The sequence below is a fragment of the Trichomycterus rosablanca genome, chromosome 8 (assembly GCF_030014385.1).
Source record: "Trichomycterus rosablanca isolate fTriRos1 chromosome 8, fTriRos1.hap1, whole genome shotgun sequence".
In the NCBI taxonomy this organism is placed as follows: Eukaryota; Metazoa; Chordata; class Actinopteri; order Siluriformes; family Trichomycteridae; genus Trichomycterus; species Trichomycterus rosablanca.
Window position 1 is genome coordinate 29,800,830 of NC_085995.1, and position 18,505 is coordinate 29,819,334.

Below are 18,505 nucleotides of genomic sequence, written 5' to 3' on the forward strand. Positions count from 1 at the left end.
ATTAGTAAACTTTGTTTACTTCAAACAAACTGATACATTTTCAGCATTTAGCAGACACTTTTATCCAAAGTGACTTACAGTCTAAACAGTTGAGGCCTAAGGGCCTTGCTCAAGGGCCCAACAGTGACAACCTGGCAGTGGTGGCTTACTAGTCCAGTACCTTAACCGCCAGGTTACAACTGATACATTAAAAAAAGTTAAAATTGTTTATTTATAATGAAGATGTGACATTTTCTTTTCAGAAGACTGAAATAAATTTTTATTTATTTTATATAGTTTTATCTTAGCAATCGTAGAGGAAACTTAGTGTGTAAAGAAACTGAAATAACAAGCAGCCCTTTGTGTTAGCAATGACACATGACAGGTGCTCATGTCTCCTCTCACGTGTTCCTTTATATTGTGGGTGGTTTTAAATGCACAGCAAAGATCGGGGGCATTTCCGAGGACAGAAACATCAGAAACGTCTGGTCACAAGTTACAGAAGTTATGAAAATCCCATTTCCCTATGAAATCCCCGTGAATGTATTTACAAATAAATGTAAACAACTGAGCTCAACTGTGTTTGTAATGGGGAACTGCAGATAGGCTATACTGCCCCCTGCCGGTGTTCATGCATTGCTGTTTTACTCTCCGTGTTTAATGTACACTGAACCAGGGAAGGATGTGGTCTTTCTTTTCGAGAGATCCAGTTAAAGATTTCAATTATGAAATTTTACCAGATAATCAGAGTAAATCGGGGATATGGACTCTACATCGAGGAAAACGGAAGGTGAGCCCTATAAAATACAATAAAAATCAATTCCTTAATATTGCAGGCCGCTTCTCCATCCTCGATCTGGATTATCAGATAGCGGAGTAGCATTAACATTAGCTTGCACTGTGTGACAGGAGATAGCAGGGCGCGCTATCAGCTAGCAGTGTTTGTATTTGCACTGGACACTTAATATTTCAACACATTGTCCTGCCAGACAGCTTGTTGTGTAATAAAGTATTTCGCCGGAAAGCTGTCGATACTAAGAATGATACTGTTAGGAGCCACGTAGCTTGTGTTAACATTAGCTTACATCGACGCCACGTCAGTCGTCCTGACTACATCAAATTAGCCGGTAGCTGTATTAGCAGTTAGCTCGTGTCAGGTGTGATGCTAATGCATTTCTAAACTAAACAGCGTTCACTGCTTATTTTTCAAATTCTAAGATTTCCGTGGTGATTAATATTACGGTGTCATTCGTCAGTCGAAACGTACAACATTAATAAATAAGAATCAGTTGGTGACAAATTAAAGGAAAACCATCTGCCATTGCATTGCTTACTTTAGTCTCTGGAACTGCAATAAAAACACATAAGCGGTGCTTTATAAAAGACAATTATTCCTAAAGATATGCTTACAATTGGTGCTTTTATTGTGGAGAGTGTTGTCACACACAATATTTTATATGTATTAGTATAATCTTACATTAGGTTGAGATCTGGTGACTTATAGCCCTCAAAAATGAATTGCATTATTTACTTATATATTAAACCATTCACTGACCCCCTGAATGATGGACTTCCATTAGGATAGTTATATTAATGCCTTTGTCTTCTGTAAGTCACAAGTAAACCTTCAAACATCTCCCAACATCAGGTACTGGACCCCCAAACTGTAGATCTCAAGCATTTAGGCCTGTAAGCTGCTTATGCACTTGTCCATTTGTGTAGATCAGTGGTTATGTGTATATATATATATATATATATATATATATATATATATATATATATATATATATATATATACAGTGTATCACAAAAGTGAGTACACCCCTCACATTTCTGCAGATATTTAAGTATATCTTTTCATGGGACAACACTGACAAAATGACACTTTGACACAATGAAAAGTAGTCTGTGTGCAGCTTATATAACAGTGTAAATTTATTCTTTCCTCAAAATAACTCAATATACAGCCATTAATGTCTAAACCACCGGCAACAAAAGTGAGTACACCCCTTAGTGAAAGTTCCTGAAGTGTCAATATTTTGTGTGGCCACCATTATTTCCCAGAACTGCCTTAACTCTCCTGGGCATGGAGTTTACCAGAGCTTCACAGGTTGCCACTGGAATGCTTTTCCACTCCTCCATGACGACATCATGGAGCTGGCGGATATTCGAGACTTTGCGCTCCTCCACCTTCCGCTTGAGGATGCCCCAAAGATGTTCCATTTTGTTTAGGTCTGGAGACATGCTTGGCCAGTCCATCACCTTTACCCTCAGCCTCTTCAATAAAGCAGTGGTCGTCTTAGAGGTGTGTTTGGGGTCATTATCATGCTGGAACACTGCCCTGCGACCCAGTTTCCGGAGGGAGGGGATCATGCTCTGCTTTAGTATTTCACAATACATATTGGAGTTCATGTGTCCCTCAATGAAATGTAACTCCCCAACACCTGCTGCACTCATGCAGCCCCAGACCATGGCATTCCCACCACCATGCTTGACTGTAGGCATGACACACTTATCTTTGTACTCCTCACCTGATTGCCGCCACACATGCTTGAGACCATCTGAACCAAACAAATTAATCTTGGTCTCATCAGACCATAGGACATGGTTCCAGTAATCCATGTCCTTTGTTGACATGTCTTCAGCAAACTGTTTGCGGGCTTTCTTGTGTAGAGACTTCAGAAGAGGCTTCCTTCTGGGGTGACAGCCATGCAGACCAATTTGATGTAGTGTGCAGCGTATGGTCTGAGCACTGACAGGCTGACCCCCCACCTTTTCAATCTCTGCAGCAATGCTGACAGCACTCCTGCGCCTATCTTTCAAAGACAGCAGTTGGATGTGACGCTGAGCACGTGCACTCAGCTTCTTTGGACGACCAACGCGAGGTCTGTTCTGAGTGGACCCTGCTCTTTTAAAACGCTGGATGATCTTGGCCACTGTGCTGCAGCTCAGTTTCAGGGTGTTGGCAATCTTCTTGTAGCCTTGGCCATCTTCATGTAGCGCAACAATTCGTCTTTTAAGATCCTCAGAGAGTTCTTTGCCATGAGGTGCCATGTTGGAACTTTCAGTGACCAGTATGAGAGAGTGTGAGAGCTGTACTACTAAATTGAACACACCTGCTCCCTATGCACACCTGAGACCTAGTAACACTAACAAATCACATGACATTTTGGAGGGAAAATGACAAGCAGTGCTCAATTTGGACATTTAGGGGTGTAGTCTCTTAGGGGTGTACTCACTTTTGTTGCCGGTGGTTTAGACATTAATGGCTGTATATTGAGTTATTTTGAGGGAAGAATAAATTTACACTGTTATATAAGCTGCACACAGACTACTTTTCATTGTGTAAAAGTGTCATTTTGTCAGTGTTGTCCCATGAAAAGATATACTTAAATATCTGCAGAAATGTGAGGGGTGTACTCACTTTTGTGATACACTGTATATGACAACAAAAAAAGAGAAATAAATATATATATATATATATATATATATATTTCTCTTTTTTTGTTGTCATCCTAATTTAAAATGAAAGTCATCTTGGGTCTGCATAGCATTTGAATACATAAAAACAGGATTCTTGAATTTCCATTGCTTAATTGTGTAGTAGCTACACCAGTCTGGAATCATATAAACACACATCTCTACACTCACTTCATGAGCAATTGTCTACTGAATAATCTATGAAACTAAGGCTGCATTTTTATTGAACAAAAGTTGAATTTTATTTAAGGTTCTTGCTTTAAAAAACATATATGTAATCAGAAACACAAACATTACATTTTAAGGATGTACAGGTGAAAATGTAATTGGAATTGTTCTTTTTAACAATTCAAAAACAATCATTTCCAAAAAGCTCATAACGCTACTAAGATAATTACTGCTCTCAAAAGGAAACAAGGAGGACTTTTTTTGCTAAATGGCTAGCATTTTATAAAGACTAGAATCAAAACCTTACCCTATACACTTTCAACACAGGCTAAATTATTTCAAATGTTATGTTTGGTCAAGACACTGGCCCGTGGAAGAAAAGAAACACATAGAGCTTGCTGACATGTTAAACTACTAGGTGAGAATCCATCTCTGTTAATTGAAAAGATGAGATTGACTGCACTTGTGTTGGAGAAGCCATGTGTTACTCTGTGTATAAAATAAAAGTGGATAGTACCTTTTATTTCACTGACCATTTGTTAAAACTAGGGGCATTAACATTCTGATGTTTGGAATTGTTGGTTACATAACATTAAGCAATTACTGGTCATGATGAAGGTTAATAATTTGCGTTCAGTGATAAGTAATCTGAAAATTAATGTATTAAACTTTATTCTTCTGCAGACAACTGGGGAGCCCGTGTCAATCTTTTTGTATGAAGTGGCCCAGGGGACAGAGGAGCAGACACAGCTAGCTAAAGCAGCATTTAAGCGTATGAAGACACTAAGACATCCCAACATCCTTGCTTATGTAGATGGACTGGAGGTGAGGAATGCTGCAGGCTGATGTATAGCAGTGTTAAGTCATATTACATCATCCAAAAATCAGGTTTTGCAGGCTGTACAAGTCAGTGTTTCCTGAAAGGAAGTATCAGAGAATGTAGAGTTGTAAATGTCGACCCATTGAATGTGTATTACCTTATATTGTATTATATATTGTAGCATTTCACACTATAAATTGTTACCCTTCTAGTTTGATTATTAACAGGTTTATTTCCCCACTAGTAACGCAGAACTGAATTTCTTATATTTTTAGGGTTGCTTTCGTGCCAAACATCCAAAACGTTTTTAGGTGCATCTCTGCATCTGAATTTAGTTAAAATAGATGTTTAAAGACTTTTTTTTGTCCTTGTTTGTATTGACAGACAGAGAAAAGCCTGTATGTGGTTACAGAGCCAGTTACACCACTCACTTCACACTTGGACACTCGGGCAGAGAAGGGTGGCTCAGGAGAACTGGAGATTTCCTGGGGCCTTCATCAGCTTGTGGTTAGTAGATGCAGTAGTGCATACTGTCTTTCATAATCAACACAATTGTGTCCTCCTTTTTATTACCATGCCTGGTAATCACTTAAGCATTTTATTTCTGAATCTTTGTTCAGAAAGCACTTAGCTTTTTGGTGAATGACTGCCATCTCCTCCATAATAATATTGGAACGTGGGCCGTGTTTGTGGATCGAGCTGGCGAATGGAAGCTGGGAGGTTTGGATCATGTGACCTCAGACCAGGGAGAACCTTCCTCATTACCCCCTGCCAAAGTGGTGAATCCAGACCTGCAGAAGTATGACCCACCAGAGAGTCCTAGCAGTGGAGGAGAGAAGTGGTGAGTGTGATGATGAGTAGAATAATAAGATAAAAAAATATTTTTTATTAGAGCTCAGAGAACACTTAGTTGTTTTTCTGTAACTTGCTATAGATTGTATTTTAAAATCATAGGGTACTGCACACTAAATGATCGAGCTCTGATGATTTCTTAGTTAGTAGCCCAGAGTAACACAACATTTAGAAATCTACAGCTGGCACCTGGGTGGTGCAGCGGTCTCTTTATTTAAAAAAAAAAAAAAAACAATTAAAGACACACCTCTTTACTAAGAAGTTAAGTTGAAAACTAACATGCACATACTAATCTTCTACACTATTTATTAAAAACATATTTGGTGTCTCTTCAGGTCAGGAGACGTGTGGAAGCTGGGTTGTCTTATTTGGGAGGTGTTTAATGGACCTCTGTCTCGTGCCTCATCTCTACGATCTCTCGGAAAGGTAACACAGGTCATCTATGTCTCCAGAACAAACTGAATGAAGAATTTTACACCTCTGCACAACTTGAGTAAATATTGTCTTTACACTATGAAAGATATGAATATGATCAGCTGGCAGTTGTGTGTATCAGAGAACTCTAATGTAGACTGGAGGATTTCAATTGCAGTTCTAAACCTGTTCTTTTTCTAGCATGTAAAAAACAGACTAGGGTGAAGAAAACACAGCAGCGTTTCATTTTTATCAGTTGATTTATTCTGGGCAGGGTCACTGTAGGTCCAGTTCCACTGGGAAACACTGGGTGGAAGGCTCTGGACAGGGGGCTAGTTCATTGCAGGGCTTTGGTCATGTCTGTGTAGACAGCCCACTAATGTCACTATTGGTGGGCTAGCATTATATACTACTGCACCCGTGTTATTTGCACCCGTGTTCTGTGTTGCACCAGGGTCCCGGAGGAATGTTTTTTTTTGTTTCAGTATATGTACTTGTACATAGCTGAAATAAAATGAAAGTCTCTTAAATTATTTTTTCAATATTATTCTCAAATAATGAGTTTTTATTTTATCCTTTAAAAGAATGTATTAAATACGGTTAAGGTTTAGGGATGTGCTCAGGTTGAGTTAGGCCACCACTGCTAAGATCTAGGTGGAATCTTACCAGTGCTATCGGTCGGCTCTGCCTGGTGAGGATGGCCAAAGCCTTGCGAAGGAGAAGCGCCCTGTCCAGGGTGTGTTACTAAGAAACCGGACCCCCTGCGATCTGATCTGGATAAAGCAATGCTAAAACATGAAATTTAAATGAATTGGGGAAAAATTACATTAAAAAAAAATCTAAGATATTGCTTCAAGTGAGACCTCAGTTGACCTTCATGATTATGCTGGTTTAGTTAATCATGCCAACAGGTTTAATGGTTTAAAACTAATGCCAGTATTATACAACTGAATTTACAATGCCTTTGCTTGCACTCCTTCTGTCTGGCAGATCCCAAAGCAACTGGTACCGCACTACTGTGAACTGGTGGGGGCAAATCCAAATATTCGACCCAACCCAGCTCGCTTCCTGCAAAACTGCTGCTCTCCTGGAGGCTTTTTTAGCAACAGCTTTGTAGAGAGTAACCTGTTTCTAGAGCAGATCCAGGTAGACCTACAATCCTTTTGTATATGTTACAGCTTTTTCAGATTGATATACTGTACAACATGTTATTAGGCTAAATGTGTATACCTTACTTTTAACATTTAAAAATGTTTGGTAGCTTTTGAAGAGCATTAGATTTGAATGACTTTTTTTCTGTTGTTGCCGCTGATAAAGATTATGATGTCTTGTCTTCGTTATTTCTATGACATGTTTGCATGTGTTTAGATTAAGGAGCAAGCAGAGAAACAACAGTTTTTCCAGGATCTGAGTGACAATCTTGATTCTTTTCCTGAAGATTTTTGCAAACACAAAGTTCTGCCTCAGCTTCTCACAGCCTTTGAGTTTGGCAACGCTGGTGCCGTTGTCTTAACACCTCTGTTTAAGGTAATGCATGTTTAGACAATGTGTGTTTGTATTTTTTTAATGTATGATTGTTTAATTCACCTCACTTTTGTCTTATGTATTGTGGTTAATTCTGTGGTTACTGTGGCTGGGGCTCCCTTGACCCTATATACAGGCACAGTTATACCGTCTTCCGAAAAAAGGTTTGGGCCACCAGTTGCTTAATGTAATGATTAACAGTACACAACAAAAAATAAAGTACCTGCCCTGCACATAGGTTAAGGAGGACCTCACTGCTTAAAGAAAGGCAAAAATTTAGCTAAAACGCGGATCCTTAAAAAGTCTTAAATTCGTTTATCTTAAAAAAAAGGCCTTAATTTGTCTTAAAAAGTCTTAAATTCATCTGCCACTGGTCTTAAAAATGCCACAGAGTGTAAATATAATTTAGGTTTTATTTTCGCGGATTGTATCTCGTAATTTCCAGATTTCGTATGCAAATAGTTTAACTGTTTAAACGGCGGACTGAACTAAGCGGAACCAACGGCAGTCTTAATGGTTCCGAGGGGCGCTAATTTGAGGTGACCTTACGCTCATTACTTGCTAAACGCGTAAAAAAGTGTACATTTAATAACAGGGTTCGTACGGGTGCTTGAAATCCTTGAAAATGCTTGAATTTTAATGTCGTATTTTCCAGGTTTGAAAAGTGCTGGAATTTTGGGTAAAGTGCTTGAAAATGCTTGAAATCATAACAGTATTTCTTTCACTACAAATAGCTATCTGACCGAATAGTTCCCTTATTAGAGAAATAAAAAAAGTCACAGAGCCTAAAATGAAAACTGCTCCGCCTGTGTTTAAGAGTGATGCGAATTCCGGCTCTTGTTGGTGAGCCATTTGGCTCAGCTCACTGAGAAGAGTCGGCTCTTTCTGCTCCAAAATGGCTCTTCAATTTTACCACTTCTGCCTGTGGAGTGCCTGCCCGTGCCACGGAGAAAATTGTTGGCTCAAAGAGCTCGTTCGCGACCGACAGCTAGTGGTGTGTGTGACTGCGATCTGCCAGTCTGTATTCATGTGTTCGCGAAGGATCCGATTCTATTGAACGGCTCTTTAAAATGAACGAAATGAACCGAGTTGCGCCTCTGGGAGCCGTTAGGTGTATTTTTTTTAATAGTTTTGCGCAGTTCTTATCGACTGTAATCCACCCATTCAGCTTCACATCAGTAAAGGGAATTAATCAGTCACAATGAGAGGCATAATAAAGAGCGAGCGAGAGACACGCGCGCGCACACAGAGCCGTAACGGAGCAACAGATAGAACATGCAGATATAGTATAATGACAAATAATTAGGAAATAAACTTGTTTAATTATTGCTAACATGTAACAGGACAGATTATTCCTGAGCATAAAACTGAGACCCCCTTTTCAGTGTACAGACGGTTCTGGTTTATACAAAATATAAGTATAAATGGTTTTGGTTTATACAAAACTGTTCATTTAAGTTTAAATCATTAAATATTGGTTAAACAGAAAATACAGCACTCGCATGCTTACAATAAAGTCTGTAAACATAATGTTGATGTGTGCTTTTTGCTGCTTTGTTACTGCGACAGTGGTCTTAATTTTTGTCTCAGAGTGGTATTAAAAAGTCTTAAAAAGTCTTAAATTTAATTTCCCAATACCTGCAGATACCCTGTACATAGCCAAACCACTATCTTTCTCGGAAAATGTTCTATGGATAGATCAAACGAAACCAGAGATTTCTGGCATTGCCTACCATCATTATGTTTACAGGCGATTAAATTAAGCATATAAAAAAGTTTGTCCTAACTACATTCAAACGAGGTGGAGGATCCATACTGTTGTGAGGCTGCTTTGCTGCCTCAGGGATGGATGCCTTGAACATGTTACAGGAACAATGAAATCAGAGGGTTATTATAGAATAATTAAACCATGCTTAACTATGACCTATACATGCATATTTCTATTTTTTTAATGTTCTCTGTGATGTGAATGCATTTAGGTGGGAAAGTATTTAACAGCTGAAGAATATCAACAGAAAATCATTCCGGTCATAGTGAAGATGTTCTCCTCTACTGATCGTGCAATGAGGATACGGCTTCTTCAGCAGGTCACCCTTCTCAAGCACACTGTTAAACTCTATACATCAGCACATCTGAGTATCTCTTGATGAAGAATTGTGTTCAGTGTCTCTTTCTGTCTTTTCTTCTAACATAGATGGAGCAGTTCATTCAGTATCTGAATGAAGCAGCGGTCAATTCCCAAATTTTTCCTCATGTAGTTCATGGCTTCACAGACACAAATCCAGCCATTAGAGAGCAAACCGTCAAGGTATTTCTTCACTTGGTTGTGTTGTCCTGTGTCAGTCTGTGTGCTAAATTACAAACCCCATTTCCAGAAAAGACATTTTGTAAAACTCAGTAAAAAAAAGGAATCTGGGATTAGTTTATTCTCTTTGTAGTTTGTAAATATAAACACATTTCAAATTTGATGCCTGCAACAAGTTGGGACAGAGGCAAAATAAGAGTGAAAAGTTGATCAAATATCAAAGGAATAGTGTTTTGAAACAATCCACAATAAGCAGGTGAATTGGTAACAGATGAGTGAATCATGTTTGGGTAAAAAAGGAGGATCCTATATAATAGGAAGATCCTATATACCAACAAAAGTACAGCATAAATAGTGTTGTAAAGGACGCTTGGGTGTCTTACGCTTGGCCATCGCCAATACGATCCAGGATTTTTTATACCCAGACGATTGGCTATGGCTTTTTTGTGGAAATCGGCTGAAACCCTGCAGTTGATTGGCTTCCTTTCCAAGCTATTCCTGTCTTGTGCCCAGCTTTTGCTGGTAAAACCGGACCTGTCACAACCCTGGCCAGGATAAAGCGGTTAATGATCATGAAATGGAAAATATGAAATGAAAAGATTTGTGAGTTTGGCTCACAGGGAACAGGGGGCACTAAAGATTCAAGCTGCTGCTTAACAGTTTATAATGTTTTAAAGTTTTTTGTTGTCTATTGCATTCAGTAAATGACGTCATATTTGGGACCAATACTTTTTTATTGTATGTGAAAATGCAATAAAACATGCTTAAAATTTAAGAATTAGGCCTACTTAAGTGTTTAACAGTATTCACATTTTTTCATCTTTTAGGGAAAAAGTCTGTTTAAACTATTTATAGTTTATATGAGATATTTCTAAAGGCATTCCTACATGATTTTAATTTAAGGACTATATAAAGGGTATGATCAGAAATAATACAGTTTTTTTCTTTTTGCAGTCTATGCTGTTACTGGCCCCAAAGCTGAACGAGACCAATCTAAATCAAGAGCTGCTGCGGCACTTTGCAAGACTGCAATCAAGAGATGATCAGGGTCCCATTCGTTGCAACACTACGGTTTGCCTGGGCAAGATTGCCTCCTACCTCAATGCTGGGGTAACTGCCACCCACAAACACTGCCAAACTTTACTTCCTGTCCACCCTGTTGTTTATTATGTCGATTTTTAAAATCTGAAACTCACTCCCACCCTCAATGCAGTGTCACACCCAATCATAATTATCATGGCTAAGAAAGCAATAGTGTAGATGAAGTCTGTTGTTTGCTAATACATTATTTCCATGCACACACATAATCCAGTTATTATTAACTTTTGTCTGGTTTTATATATTTAAAATAGAAGTAAAGCTGTGACTTCTGCAGAGTTGGGCTAGCTTAACAGATCGCTATGCCACCCGATCACCTTAAAAGACCTGACGCCTTAAACACTTTATTATCCGAATTAGATAATTACCAAAATCAGATTTCTGCAGTTCTCAAGTTCTGCAGTTATTTTGTGCATGTAAATGTACGTAAGTGAATTTGGGAAATTTGCTATTGCTTGGTTAACTGGAATGTCTCAGCAGCGGTTTTGTTGGCTACATCATTAGCACACATTTTATGTTTGTGTCCCAATACATTGTTAGTATTTAAATTACTGCAGTTACAAAATAATTTGGTTGCCATTTAACACTTTCCATTGTATTAGACTGTTTTGCTGTGCATTGTGTGACTGAGAAATTAAATTAAATATCAGCCTTGCCATTGCTTTTATAAGATATTCAGATGACTAACTGTTCAAAGCTTATCTGCCTCATCCAGCTATCTCTATACTTCCTATTCATTTGTAGCATACCCTTGTAAAGACTGTCTGTGTAAAGGTGGAATTCATGCCTGGCATTGAGGCCTGCTTCCATGCACCAAAGTTTCCTGATTGGTTAATACATCTAGATTTCTGATTACAAAGCTCAGGGAAGTTGCAGGGATTTTTTCCCTTGGATCACACTATAAGGACAGTTTAGACAAAGTACCACTGTATGTATAATGAGGAACACCTGATATTTTAACTGCAGTTAAACACTACAGCATTTATGTTTGGTAATGTCTTTCCAGTTCAAGTGTTCAGCACATTTAGTAAAAGTAATAACAGAGATTATCCAAAACAATAACTGTTATCCTGTGTATTTATTTTGAATTAGATGCGACAGAGAGTGTTGACTTCTGCGTTTTCCCGTGCCACTAAAGACCCATTTCCTGCGTCTCGGGCAGCTGGTGTGCTGGGCTTTGCTGCCACGCACCATTATTACAGTTTAAGTGAATGTGCCACACGTGTCCTGCCAACCCTTTGCCCACTCACAGTGGACCCTGACAAAAATGTTCGAGACCAGGTGACCTACCTCTCATTGATCCCATCTGTTGTATTGCTGTTGTAATAGCTATAGTCCATATCAATAAAAATACGTAGTATACGTAGTATTTTTATTTGTGAATATTTTGTCAGTTGTAATTTCATTTTTACTTGTTTCAATAACAATTCTTTGATTATATAAGAATTCACAAGCTCAAAGCATGTTGAGTTAAGCTGTAGCACTGGTACAACTACTTAAAATCAAAATTTAAAAGCTTGGTGCACACCAAGCCTAGTGCTTTCATTTTCAATTTTAGGTGCAATGCAAATGAATCTCCTTCTGCTTGCTAGCACTGTTTTGTATAAACAGAAGCAGTGGAGCATATCAGCTACCAGTTTTGAGAAGAGAACTTAATGAAATTCTGTCTATAGCAGAGAAAAAGAACTATTTAACAGACAGCTTCTGGCCGGCACGGTGGCTAAGTGGGTAGGACTGTCGCCTCACAGCAAGAAGGTCCTGGGTTCGATCCCTAGGTGGGGCGGTCCGGGTCCTTTGTGTGTAGAGTTTGCATGTTGTTTGCGTGTCTGCATGGGTTTCCTCCGGGTGCTCCGGTTTTCTCCTACAGTCCAAAGACATGCAAGTGAGGTGAATTGAAGATACAAAATTGTCCATGACTGTGTTTGATATAACCTTGTGAACTGATGAATCTTGTGTAATGAGTAACTATCGTTCCTGTCATGAATGGAACCAAAGTGTAAAACATGACGTTAAAATCCTGATAAACAAACAACCAGACAGCTTCCTTATTACAGAACATCTTGACTTGTGTCATGTTTTTATTTGGGCTCAACTAACTAGCAGTAATGAAGTAAGCAGTAAATAAAAAGCACAGGTGCATCAAGAAAAAAAACTTTACACTACAAAAATGATGTAAAGTTTAATGCAAATGTTAAATGTGTTGGGTATTTAATAGATTTTCCATTTATTACAAAAATAAAAATATCAAATAATTTAATATTGCACCCTAATGACCAATGATATTATATTAAATTTTAAAGAATGAAGTAAATTTAATGCACTGATATGCAATAGACTCTCAAATGGTCTGCATTCTCTTCTGCAGGCATTTAAGGCTATTAAGAGTTTCCTGAATAAGCTGGAGACTGTTTCTGAAGACCCATCCCAGCTAGCTGAAATAGGTATGACCTTACAAATCCTTTGACTTCAATCTGCACTTGCATTTCTTGCTGTAGTATGTTTCAAATCTTGTATGTTTACTGCATGTTCATAATTGTTTTAAGCAAGCCTGTGGTAGGTAAGCCAGTCAAGTCACTAGCAGCTTTACCTAGCATCTCACCTAGCTTTGACATTTTGATAAACTGTTGTTTTTTTTTCCAGAGAAGGATGTGACTGCGCCTGCACAGGCAAGCAGTTCAGCTGCGACATGGGCTGGCTGGGCAGTGACAGGAGTCTCCTCTCTTACATCTAAACTTATCCGTAATGCCCCGGCTGGTACCGAGGGGGCTGCAGGTGAAAACACCCCAACACCTCAACCTGCAGCTTCTACCAGTGCTTCAGATGCATCATGTACTGGTAAGTGGATTCATTGTGGAACATGAAGCAAAGTTATCCAGCACAAGCTGTAAATTTTTCTCATATTTTATTTCTCTGATATTGAAATTAGTCAATTTTTTTAAAACACATCATTCCCAATGGAAGTAAATTTTTTGTCTATTTTACTTTTTAAGTTCCAGATACAAAAACACAAACACCTAGAGTTCCTTCATCGGCTACCGTCACGAACCAGTCGCAGGATTTGCATTCTGCTGAAGAGGCAGAAGTTCCAGTGGGAGATCGATGGGATGATGAGGACTGGGGAAGCCTTGAGGTGATTTGTTGAGATTCTCTGACATGTAAAGTGGCAGTATCAGGCCAACCTTTCTCATTTGAGAAATTGTCTATTCAGTTTATGAAAAACATCAAACATCAGCTTTTACTTTTTTTATTTTAAAATATGCCACATTGATTGTATTAATTGTTAAAATAAATCTTCATGTTTACTAACCATCTTTTTAACACTATTATTTAACATAGTTTGCTCTGTATCATTTCAGGATCCTGAAAAAGCTCAGACAGACCCAGATGACTGGAACTCTGATTGGTCGTCAACACAGAAAAAGAGCAGTGTATGTACTTTAAACTTTGAGTTTTAAAGAAAGGTTGTGATATAAAATCTGACTTGCAATAAATGAATAATTTAAAACATAATTAATGGTAAACTGGTACCAACACCAATTTACTATCAATTCTGTTTTAAAATCATTGCGCTAGCCCACCGCCGCTGAAGTCCAGGTTCCATTTTCACAGCTTTTACATAGACATTTGGCTATATCTAAGAAGAGAAAGGATGGCGAAGCCTTGCCATTGAGTTGCCACTGGGTATTCCTGCCTAGTGTTGCATCCAGGCCCAGGATAAAAATGTCTTAATACTTGAGAATCTTATATTTACTTCAATTATCCTTAAGTCATTCTTTCTTACCCATGAAAGACCTTCTCATTGATTTGAATTGGACAACATTAAGAAACGGTATGGTTATAGTCAAAGTAATACTTAGGGCTCAGACCTGTTGGACTTGAATAGGCTCATTTGAATACACTTACCTTGTCATGTGAAAATGGTCTCTGGTATATAATTAATGAACCAAAATAGTGAACATTTTTTTATCTCAACCAATATGTGTATTTTCTTACAGCTTGACCGGAATTCCTCTGCTCCCATAAAGAAGCAGAGCTCTGATTGGAGCAGCTCTGGCTGGGATGCTGATGACAGTTGGTCCAATGAGAAGGATGCAGACGGGCAAGGTCATAGTTCACCAGCGGATGAGGGGTGGGGCAATGACTGGGAAGAAGATGGGGCACTAGCAGAGAGCTTTACCCCAACAAAGCGGAATGCTGGTTCTTCTGAAATTGCTTCTCAGAGCGCCAACATGAAGGAAGCGAAGGACGACTTACGATTGGCTAGTGAATATAACTGGGACAGTACAGGTGCAAAAGGGACGACGTCTGACCTGTTCTCCAGTGTATCTCAGAGGGCTGGATCTGCTCCTACTGCTACTGTGAGTAGATACTGACAGGCTTGAGATGAAATGGTTATTGTGTGAGATTGTACATGTCTAATGATGGAGAGTGTATATGTTTTCTTTTTGAAAAGGCTAATGATGGCTGGGGAGAAAATGCTGGAGGTGACTGGGGAACAGAGAACTGGGAGTCACTGGAGGGTGATCATGGTTAGTAACATTGTTTTGCTACAGCACAAGGCATCACATCTATAATAGACAATATTGTTAGTGCACAATGGTGGCTTTAGGACTCAACCTAAACAGATTTACATTCTTTTTTTTAATTGAATTAAGAAAATAATGGAAAACCAATTTACTGGAAAGTCACCTACACTATCTGGCAAAAAGCACATGGTTACCTAACTACACATTTGGCAGGTTGTTACTTTAATAAACACTGAACCGTTGTTTAACTCAATAATTGGAATCCTTCATGACATAAACTCAACCACTCACCTCAGTAGCCCCCCCCCCCCCCCCCCCCCCCCCCCGTCCCCCCACCCCCCATTGACTCCACTCGCCAGGTCATTTTTATTATATTACAATATTTTCGTTAAGTAAAATTAAAATAACTAAAACTGTGCATTAAAAATACCAAAGGCAGGAATTTGGACAGGAATTGTAACTGCTGAGTGAGTACTTTTAATTCATTCTAATCAGCTATCAGCATATGCAATTTGTTGAGGGGGCCCACATTTTTTTTTTGCACTGGGGCCCATGAGCTCCTAGTTACGCCACTGGTGTTGCATCTAGAAATGGTTCATATTATGAGCGCCTGTTTTTAGTGGCAGGGTTATGAACAGGTAAAGATCCTCACTTTTGTCAGATAATGTGAACAGACTCATTTTAAATAACTGGCTGAAAGATGGGTAGCTGTTAACAACTCTATATAAGCATTGGCTGGCTTTCTAAAAATAATTTAGATGTAATAATTGTATCATAATTTTATGAATGTTTTTATTGGTAAACATGTTCTTGCAAGAAAAATGTGCGTAACTGTTCAAATTTTGCTTAGTTATTAGTTTGCGATTAATTGCGATTAATTTGGTTCTTTAATCGCGATTAATCTCAATAAAAAATTTAAATTGTGTGACAGCCCTACTATAAATACATGTTTTTTGTTCAGTTCTATGGTACAAACTTAAGACATTGTGTGTAAATTTAAGTGAAAATAAGCTCTGGATGTATATTACATACAAAAATAAAAGTGCTTTTATACTCATTTCCCTTACTGTACATAATCCAGTTGCAGAAATTGCATTTTAGTACATTAAAATCTGTTGCCTGTGTTTTATTTTAGGTCTCAGTAAGGCGGAATTGGCCAAGAAGAAGCGTGAGGAAAGAAGGAAAGAGCTAGAAGCCAAGCGGGCAGAGCGAAAGGCAGTCAAAGGTCCCCTTAAACTGGGTGCACGCAAATTGGACTGAGGAGGAAATTCCAAAAAGGAGTGGATTTGTGTCTGTGAGCCAGGGTGGATCAGCAGCTAAACGGAGGCAGAAGTAAACAGGGTCAGTGCTTGATGTGAAGGAAGCATTCCATGATCCCTTAGAGATTGGTGAAGCCTACAGCTGTCTTATTATTGGCTGGTGGATGGGGCAGGGTAAAAAAAAACTGACCATGTTTTTCCACTCTGTCATCTAAATATGCTTAGTAATGGTCGACACACCCTGAACTAGAAAATTCTATTATTTCCTGCAATTAGAATATTACCATGTTTCTTTTTATATTGCATACAGTATTAGTATATCGTGTATGCATGGAGAATGTTGGCACAAGACACTGGGAGTCTAACACTTTTTTTATATTAAAAAAATGTATATGTAACTCAACCTAGATATTTGTAGTATGTGTGTATGTTGAATATACACTTCATACTGTGTACTTGAGCTTTGACGGGATGTTGATTATGGTTGATGACAGACTGAAAACTGTTTATTAACTTTTTAGCAGTTACAGTCCTGTCACATGATGAATCTACATTATTCCAGTGCATGCATTATCATGTGCGGTACATAAAGAAAATGACACAGTATTGTACATATGACTGCTTCTGTCACATGAATTTTGGCCAGACGAGTGGTGATGAGAAGCTTCCTCTTTTTTTTTGGTGCCTTTTTCTCTCCTCTTGGTTTGGGCTGGGATATATTAACATGTTAAACAATCAAATGTTTTTAAACTTTACTTTTATGAGATTCTTTTGGTCTGATTTTCACTTGTATGATCTAGTGCAATAGGGCAATATCTACACAGGAACAATTAATGTATTATGTTGATAAAATAAAAACAAGTTCTTAAAGTAGCTTGCCTTATCAAATGTACTTTACTTTCCTGCCGATTACATAAATGCAGTGTAGATCACTCTCGGCTGAGCTGGACAAAATGGCAGTATAAAAACAAGAAAGAAAATAGAAACTTGCCCCAAAATAGTGGAAGGCTTCTATCTCCTAAACTGGTAAATGTTTATTATTAAAATATCCTGAACAATTTACTTTTTCATAGTTTCAGTGTAAAATTGTCATTACATCTTCAACTTAATATTCTCATATACAGTAGTGTTAAAAAAAATAGCAGTGACTTTAAAAAAGTGAATAAAGCACAAAATCATTATAATAACTTTTATTTCCATAAATGCAAACGCACTGAAAATACTCCACTTTCAATTCTAAATCAAAACATTAACAAAATTTAGCCAGTTTGTGTTAATCCTTTACAGAAAGTTAAGAAAAATGAATATTAGGCTGTTCAAAAAAATAGCAGTGCAGCATTTTTCTTTAAAAACTCAAAAAATGTATCTATAACATGAAAAAAATGTTGAGGTTTCACTTTACTTTAAATTACTGAACTAATATTTAGTGGTATTACAATTGTTTCTGAGATCTGTGTTGCATGGAGTCGACCAACTTCTGGCACCTCTGAACAGGTATTCCAGTCCAGGATGATTAGACTACATTCCACAGTTCTTCTGCAATTTTGGGTTTTGCCTCAAAAAAACGTGTTTCAGATGTCAGCCCACAAGTTCTCTATGGGATTGAGGTCAGGGGATTGGGCTGGTCACTCTATTACCTCAATCTTGTTTGTCTGTAACCAAGATGTTTTGGGTCATTGTCATGTGGAAACACCCATTTTAAGGACATTTCTTCTTCAACATAGGGCAACATGATCTCCTCAAGTATTCTGATATATTTAAATTGATCCATGATCCCTCGTATGTGATAAATAGACGTAACACCATGGTATGAAAAACATCCCCATATCATCATTTTGTACCACCATGCTTTACTGTCTTCACAGTGAACTTTGGCTTGAATTCAGTGATCGAGGGTCGTCTGACTGTCTACAGCCACTAGACCCAAAAAGAACAATTTTGCTTTCACCAGTCCACAAAATGTTGAGCCATTTCTCTTTGGACCAGTCAATGTGTTCCTTGGCAAATTTGAACCCATTCAGGACACGTCTTTTTCTTAACAACGGGACTTTGCAAGTTCTTGCTGGTAAATTGGCTTCAC

The 18,505-nt window shown here is 38.3% G+C and overlaps 1 protein-coding gene across 1 annotated transcript; it reads left to right on the plus strand.

The window, feature by feature from the left end:
• The first annotated feature begins 636 nt into the window (after positions 1-636).
• scyl1 (SCY1-like, kinase-like 1) lies at positions 637-17,446 on the plus strand. Its single transcript, XM_063000675.1, has 18 exons — positions 637-769; positions 4,312-4,452; positions 4,832-4,954; positions 5,068-5,288; positions 5,635-5,725; positions 6,704-6,859; positions 7,082-7,240; positions 9,217-9,324; positions 9,432-9,545; positions 10,497-10,652; positions 11,733-11,921; positions 13,006-13,081; positions 13,281-13,475; positions 13,631-13,770; positions 13,997-14,068; positions 14,636-14,998; positions 15,094-15,169; positions 16,302-17,446. The coding sequence occupies exons 1-18, from the start codon at positions 662-664 to the stop codon at positions 16,424-16,426; spliced, it is 2,613 nt and encodes an 870-aa protein (XP_062856745.1). The 5' UTR covers positions 637-661; the 3' UTR covers positions 16,427-17,446.
• The last annotated feature ends 1,059 nt before the right edge of the window (positions 17,447-18,505 follow it).